At 31.9% G+C, this 8,910-nt stretch overlaps 1 protein-coding gene across 1 annotated transcript; it reads left to right on the top strand.

The window, feature by feature from the left end:
• The first annotated feature begins 331 nt into the window (after positions 1–331).
• LOC118065540 (trichohyalin-like) lies at positions 332–8,708 on the top strand. Its single transcript, XM_035080891.1, is given in 4 exon segments — positions 332–539; positions 598–699; positions 913–2,222; positions 8,517–8,708. Coding segments are annotated over 4 exon segments (1,812 nt in total).
• The last annotated feature ends 202 nt before the right edge of the window (positions 8,709–8,910 follow it).

Below are 8,910 nucleotides of genomic sequence, written 5' to 3'. Positions count from 1 at the left end.
ATAGAATATCATCAGAGATTGTATTCAGTTAATTGCTGGAATGCACTTTAGCTTGATAAATATCATTAAAACTATTTCATATCAATAAAAATAGTGAAAACAAATTCGTCTTGTATGACAAACAATTGAAATAAGTGTTTTCTGTAAACAGTCAGCATCTTTAATAGCTGTCTTTTCCAGGCTATATTTTTCTCTTGGATATAGTCGATTATTTCACGTGATGTACTGGAGGTTGTCATGGTAACTGTAAACAAAGACTTATTGACTTACTCGTATTCCAAGTGATTTGAAATACCAGTTAACTTTTTGCTATCCGATAAACGTGTTGCTGATGTCGAGAATAACTTGCAGTCAAGTGGAAACTCATCAAAGAAAGCAAAGCGATGTTACAACAACCGCGAATATTCCACTTGGATACAGAGTACATCAACAATCTTCCAGTGGTTATCAAGAGCACCTAAGTCAATGCAGTTGTGGTGATATTCGTATGCTTGAATTTAACCAAGAAACTAAAATATTTGATGCACTTAAACCAACAGGTATATTTACTATTTTCATGTGACGTCTTTTATAAATTAGATAATAAACATCTTTCAGCTAAAGGGAGGCAACTTGGGAAGTTTCTTCCAAGTATTGAGTCTGAAGAGAAAACTGACAAAATAATTTTAATAAATAGAATTCAAGACTACATTAAGCGAGGTCAGTAGCAGCTGTTGCAAGTAATTAATCATAATTTTATTATGATTTATGAATCAGTATTATAATTATATTAAGAAATATGTTAATTATAATGCATAATGTGAGAAGGGTTTATTAATGCATGGAACATAACTTTAGGAAACTCTATTATAGTTGTACCGTAGATTGAATTATATTCACGACTACTGACCCTGTATTGTTTTCGGTTGAAAGGTATGACAGCGTACGAGGAAGATATCAATACTCGAAGAGAGAAGTTACGTGCCATGATTCAAGCAGAGGAAGCTGAGTTGACACAGGAGCTCGTCAATCAAGCTCATCGATGCCAAGCCTCTAGGGACAGAGAATTAAGGAAGGACATTGATGAACAGAGAATACGAGAGGAAGAACGTCAGCGTATGCTGGTAGCAGCTTTAAAGAAAAGACAACAGCTACTGGAAAGATGTCCTGAAGTCAGGGATAAAATTTCACGAGAAATGACCCGAGGTGTCAAGTATTCCAACCTCGCACAGATATTGGAGAAGTCCTCTCGCTTAAGAGAGGAAAAGCAACTGGATACTTTGTGGCACGAGATCATGTTGAGGAATAGTGAGAATCAACGTCGCAAAGAAGAGGAAGACCGCAGAAAGCGTCGAGCTATTGACAAAGACACAAGTCGCATTTTGGAACAGCAAATAGCTCGAAGATTGTATTCTAGAGAAGAAACACGTCGTGAGCGTGAGCAGGAGAGACAAGAGCATGAACATCTTCGAGCTCAAGTAAGGGCCGAAGAAGAGCACAACTTAACGCAAAAGCAGACAAAACGCGAGCAACTCAAGAGGGACTTAGAAGAGCAACTGATGTTAGCAAGGAGACGTCTTGCTGAGAGCGCTCGTCAGGAATCTGAAACTGCACGAAAGCTCAAGGTTGAAAGTGAGGTACAGTTGAAACAGGAAAAAGAACAGATCGCGAAATCTGCTGAAAGTTTTAAGAGAGAAATGACGGCTTATATGAAGAGTTTAGCAGAATTGAGGGCACAAGAAGCAAAAAGAGATGCTGAAGCTAGTGCGATTATTGAGCAATCTGCTAAAGATGCTCAAGCTAGACGAGATTTTGCTATTAAAAGAGACAAAGAAAAGAAAGAAAGTATTTTTCAAGAATTTATTGCTGAAAGGAAAAATCAATTGAAGGTTAAAAGAGAAATTGAACAGGAGCGAGAAAAACTCTTGAAGGAAGAACAAGAAATAAATAAAAAAAATACTGAACTTGATGCTGCTGCATGTTTCGCTGAAACTAGAAGAAAACGCGAAAAGGCATTGCAATATAGACTCGAGCTACAAGCTCAACTTGAGAATCAACGAATGACGAAATGTAAAGATCTCAAAGAGAATGCAGAAAAATATCAGAATAGTGTGAAAGAAGAAGAAGAAAAATATCAAGAGCTCAGTCAAGAATTACTTGGTACATCAAAAATTATTACACCAAATGCATTCAAAACTATGCAAAAATGTGCAATACTTTCAAATCCTCAACGAAGAACTCATGTTCAGTTGTCATGATAACAGAGTATTTGCTATATAATAATGTTAAAAAATTTTTATCTCAACTTTATAGAGAATTATGTATATACAATTCGTTGTAACAATCATTTGTCATATTGTACAATAAATTATTGGTAGAAGTCAATATTTCTTTTATACATGTATCGGAAAATATGTATTCCATGCATTAAACATTCTCGTACCATTTTTTATGATTCGATACGCACACCAATCCACACGTGTGCAAAAAAGAGAGGGTGAAATGGGGATTGATCCTCTTTTATAAAGTATGTAATCGTATAACATACAGAAATGAGGGTAAAAAATTGATGTATCATTGTAATTCTTATTATACACATTGTTTAAATGTTGTGATACAATTTATTTCAATTTTATTGCATTTTATGACTCAGTGAGGAAATCTGATAAAATGTCTGGCACAATCAATAGTTTGGAAGAAAATTAAACAAATAATTGTCAAATTTCATTCGAATATGAAAGGATAAAAAATGGAATATTATAAATTTTTATTCATCACTTTTTGAATAAATGTCATTCGAAACATTACTTTATGCAAACATTTGTTTTTCTCACGAGATTTTTAACCATTGCCCAAGATATTCAACTGAATTCACTAAGGTAAAGCAACCTTTAACACAGATGCTCGCTATAGTTTATTTTAATATTTCAGCAGAGAGTAGAACGATGCATACCTGGGGGAATGACACTCTCAGTTTTTCTTTTCACTGACTTCTATCTGGTCACGAGCAGTTTCTGTCCCGAGTGACAGATTCGCAACTACATTTGACAGCTTTTTGAACTTTACGAAAGTTGCAATTGAACAAAAAGCAGGAAATATCTAACTTTTGAAAAATGAATATGGAAACGATAATTTACATATCAAACTTCAGATGTACCAGTTATACTTTTCTTACTTTAAAATTTATGCATTTATTTACATGAAGGTAAATATTGTTTTATCCTCATCAATGGAACATAATTTGTAAAGAAATTACTTCATAATTATTTCAACTTTTTACATCAAGCATTTTATAATAGACCATTAAAAGAATAAAAAGAATATTATCTTAATAATTAGGTTCCTCATGGCATACTTTAATTCATTTATTTTTACATTAAACAAAAAAAGAATTCATGCCCCATAGAAATTAAAGTTAAAAAATGAGAGCATTAATTTCTAAAAATAGTTTTGATGGTTCTCTTGATAAATGATATAATTTAATGAATGAAGGAGTAAAAAAAAGACAGGTTGGCTGATGAAACTCACCAAAATTCTTGGTAACAAGAAAGTTTATGTCACTAATGAAATAATGACACTCTGATATTCCAATTACATTAATTAAATTTGTTTCTTTGGTTGAAGAAAAGACTAAGATATACGTGCGACATTCCTTAAGATCTTCCATTCCGGCAACGCCCGGTCTTTCTTCAGGCCCAAGCCGTCCATCCAAGTTTTTGCTAGATGGTTCAAGTCCCACGAGTGCCCACATAACCACATGAAACCTGTCGACGAGTAGAGCTTTTTCTCAGTTTAGTGCTCTACTATTTCTTGTATCATCACGTCTAATTGCCTTGGTGCAATTCTGCTAAAATATTTCTGTGGTTAGTAGCTTCAGTCAGCACCTTATCCACTTGCTCATATAATCCAAGTCTTTAAGTTTACTCTTTTAGGTTGAGTTTGAAAATTCCTTCAAGTATATTAGTTTCACCACTTCTCTTATACCCTTGATCATTTTTAACTCGAGTATTTAACACAGCAGCATCATTAATCTGATAGTTTAACTCAACTTAGCATAAATTCTTATCTACTTGTACTTCTCCTATGAATAAACTGATGCATCAATTCACGAAAATTCCACTTCACTTTCAATGTTCAAGAGTGCAAGCTACAGAAAGATTTCACTTTAAACTTGAAAACTGCAATAAGATTTCCCATCGAGTCCTGCATTATTATCGACTCAGGTATTTTCTTGGAAAGATTTGACATATATAAAAATGAGATAAGGCACGTATCTACGTGTAATGTTACTTTTCGAGGTTTAATGACTTTCTGAAGGGTGGTAAAAGTTATAGCTTAGCAATAATACTTATCAAAACTGTTATTTCTAAAATTATTTTTAGATTCAATATCTATATTTCACGTTCTCCAAATAATGAGAATTTAAATATTCTAGTATTTACTGAAAACATATAAATTATTGAAGCTTCCTTTTATCAAGGAAATTTAGATCAAAATGGTTGGATTTAAAAATATCATATATTATTGAAGTAGTCAATTTTAAATGAGCAAAATAACTTAACTGATGATAAATTTAGAATTAATTCATGTTTATTGTATTAAAAAGTTCACGAATAAATAATGAATTTAAGAACTAGTTTCCTGACTCTCATTGCTAACTGATGAGATTTTTCAATAGATCATTTAATTTAATATTAGTAAGTTAAAACAGCTACTTAATGCGTTTTTAATTTGATTAATTATCATTGTTCTAATTTAAATAAAAAGTAAATTAAGTAATTATTCTCATTTATGTATAGCAAGTTCAGCTGATGATGATAATATGGGTGTTGTGTTGGATTACTTCAACTTTACCAAAGCTCTTTATGTAATGCTTGGGATTGAATGAATGAAAAGTCTTGAAGTCGATATGTGTCTCTGAAGTTTCCAACTTTAATCCTGCGCGTCAGAGCTCAGCTCATACAGGGTAAATAAACGAGATTAATTCTATAGTAACCGGTTATATACTGTAAAGCTGACGTATACATAGATGCGAGCTCAAAGTTAGTCATGCATAGTGCATGATAAATATTAGTAGCGTCCGTTTAATGTACGAAAATCCGTTTCACTAGCCTTCATTCATTGAATTTACTACTGGAAAATTTTGATTTAACAACAATCTGTATGCTTTAAATAATTTATTGCCTCACAATCTTCCATCATGTTGATACGAGAAATAGGACCATATGTATCCCATTGTATCTTCGAACATAAAAAATGAATTCTATTTGTTAACAACTACATTTCCATAATAAAAAAAATTAATCATTAATCAAAATATAATAAAAATAATAATAATAATAATCATCATCACCAACTTATTAAAATCTAAATAAAATGTTGACTGTTCTCCACCGTACACTCAATAAATATGTTTACTGTAATTGAAGTATTTTCTTTTCCCATTTAATAATAAAATAATTCCTTTGCTTCACAAGATCTCAAAGAAGAAGAGAAGTTTTCCGGTTGAATAATTTATCTTAACTGACTGAGGCCTCTGAACTTATGCTTTATAGACATCCTACGCTACTATATGAGTTCTTAAAGAGAATGATCCTTTTACTTTCCTCGGGGGATGTCCTTTTGACGGTAGCACCGTTGTCGTCGCGACCGTCTCCGTCAACATTGCATTAATCTTCTTCTTTCATCCCTTCTTTTCGTAACCATCGTCTTATTGAAAATTCTACCAAGCGTTTCGCATAGTTTTTTCTCACTCGACTTTTTACATTGGATCCGACAGACTAGGCAGACGTTCCATGGGGAGCTTCACATGGCCTCTTTCCGAGTCGATAGCGTTATCAATCACTAAATGTCTCGTGTGTCTTGTTGCTCCACGCATGAGCGCTTGCGACAACCTGGAGCTTGCATCAATGGCCATGTATGTTAATAAACCATGACGTTACACGTAAAGTATAAATAGAGCTGGCGTTTGGAACAATATACTTCATCAATGTATATTTTAATTATTTATTTTTAATGATCATGTAATTCTATGGTACCAATATTTTAAATGCTGTTCGTTAATTTATTTGGAATTTTTCAAAGAACTTAACCTGGCTCAATTTTTCTTCTGTACTATCTACTCCTTTTGTGCTCTCAACTTTCATATATATTACAGATAGAAGGGTCACTCAAAAGCTCGAAGATGCCTTAAGGCATGCTGCAAGCATAATACAAAATTAATTTCCTCTTTTCTTCGTACTCTTTTCATCAGAATTCGTCTAAGAAGATAAGCGCTGTTCTTCGAAATTCTTATAACGATATCCTTAGCTTCTTACTGCACCTAATTAATTTCCAAAGTACACAAACTCAAATAATGCTTTGTATTCGCTTTTATACATTTTTATTAAAATTCCAACAAATATTCAGCCTTATAATTTCACCACTCCTTTTTATTAAATTCATAATTAAAGATTTTCAATAATGTTTGATATATTTCTCATATGGAATTATTATATTTTAATAATCAACATTTCAATATAATCATTCAAATATGAAATTCATTTTCATCAATTATTGTAATAAATGTAATAATTTCAAAAGCCAATCATAATAAGATTTATTTTCTTTTTGATATTTTCAAATCCTCGAATTATTTTATTACCTTCCCAAAATTGAATTACGATTATTTTTTCAACTGACAATTGCAGAGGTGCGCTTTCATGTAGTAAAACTCTAGCCACGATACCATCGATCTTTTAAGTTCCATAAAACTAGTGGAGAGCGATAAACTGGCTCGTACATTTGGGGATATATACTAGTAAAGAATGAATTGAAATCAGACCAATGAGTCGAATAAAATAATTCATTTCAATGTAACAAATTTGCTGATTCGTAATTTTTTTTTTCGATATCGATATCAAGACATTTGTGTAATGTTCAATGAAAAATTTGCTTTTCCCAATAGTTTTAATATTGAACTTTTTTTGTTGTTTTAATTTATTTATGAATATTTGTTTATCATCAATCTCTAGCACGATGTCAAAGAGATTGATTATACAATGAAAAATGTTGATATTAGTTGGCGTATTATTTACATTAATCACTCACGACTTCGAGCCAATGTCAACGCCAGCAGTTAGATAATTAGAAGCTGTCTACTTGGTTACCTAAATTAGGAATCTGTTTAGATAAATAACCACTTAGAGAGTGATTAAATAGTACTATTTATTGATGTGTATTCGAAGTAAATTAAACAAATTATACTTTGTAATTAAATACCTTAAAAAAAAAAATTTGAATTTATAATGAAAAAGTAAGATATAGACAAGAATATGATACTTAGTTTTTAAGAAAAATTTAAAATCTTAAAGAATCACACAAGTGAGAGAAATAATTGCATTCAGCCCAGTTAGGACATTCATTGCGTTCATGGAGCATAAGATTACCTAGTTTTCTTTTATTTTACCGCGGATGATTCCTCTCACCTCATTATAATAACACGGAATGTTGAAGAAAAAGAAAAAAATGCATCAAAAATACTCAAGCTCAGAAAAAGCTACACTGGAGAAGTTATTGGGTGGAAATTTTTCAAGCTCTTGAATCTACATTTACCAGGATCATTGCACTGGAAACAATTCAATCCGTTTTTGTGGATTTTTCATTTCTGAAAGTTTATCCAATTCTATCTTAAACCTTTAGACATTACTCTAACTAAAATGAAGTATATAAAATGTATCAGTTACACATTCTATCATATTAATATATCTAAAATAAATGAACTAAAAATATATAATGAATGTAGACCGTCCACTCTACTCATAAGTATCTATGGTATTGACAAATATTGATGATAATGATTAAATATTCAATGATGAGTAAAAAAAAAGTTATTTATTAAAAATAGAGTTGCTTCTTTTTCAGCAACGTTAATTAAAATAATGTTCTACGAGATGAGCGATATCGTTATAATGTTGCAGCACCATGGCGTGTAGTGGATAAGTACTCGCACTGAAGCCTACCATAGAGATCCAAGTGATCCGTAGGGGTTTGACACTGTCGCTAATTAAAACCATGGGTAACCCTTATATTTCCTGCAGACAGTCGTTATTATCGTTATGAGAGTCATTGCAAGGGGTTGTTTCTCCTGTAACATTTTCTCTAATTTTTCCCTTCACGTATAACTGACACAGTCTTCACTCTGATTCTCCAACTTGTTCCCTAGTATTATTTCAATTTCAAAATATTTCACTTTCATCCTTCTCTCTTTGCAATTTCATCCTATTAGAGCGGTGTGTTGTACTAAGAAAAAAGCATAAAAATGGAAAAAAAAAACAATAAAAAGTATTCTAAAAAAATGAATGAAATAAAACAAACGGAGTAAGGAAAAAAATATGTAATGGTATTTTACCACAAACCAGAGAAAACCCCAATGCCAAGAGAATCTCAAAATGAAAGTGAACAGGAAGAAAGGCTTAGATTGTTGAAGTAGTGTACAGCTGATACTATGCTTGTTGGCTATGTACATCACAATAGTACTATGTAGCATACTTCTAAAGCTTGTCTGGCGCGTGAATTCTTCGCGAATCCAATATCTACCAGAATAAGATTGCCTAATGCAATGCACCAATCGTTGTGCTCAGCACATCTCTATCCTTGGCATTCAGCCACGATATGCGTGTGCTGCTACTGAATTTTATTCACGATACAAATGTGACTCACTCTATAATACAACATTTCTGTTTAAATAAATATATGGTTTCATGCACATACATACATTTTTTATCTTTATATGCACAGTAGAAATTTCTTTAGTCTATCTATATACGTATATATTTGTATTAGAGTAAGTCAGATAAATTTCATACATGGAATGACATTGAAAACATTTAAGGATAACAATGATAAAATTGTCCAAACAGTTTTATAAAGTTATAGTAATTTTTAAAAATT

The sequence above is a fragment of the Chelonus insularis genome, unplaced genomic scaffold, assembly GCF_013357705.1.
Source record: "Chelonus insularis isolate UGA/USDA-ARS -01 unplaced genomic scaffold, ASM1335770v1 contig_317_pilon, whole genome shotgun sequence".
Classification (NCBI taxonomy): Eukaryota; Metazoa; Arthropoda; class Insecta; order Hymenoptera; family Braconidae; genus Chelonus; species Chelonus insularis.
This window is presented reverse-complemented; position numbering and strand designations above follow the sequence as displayed.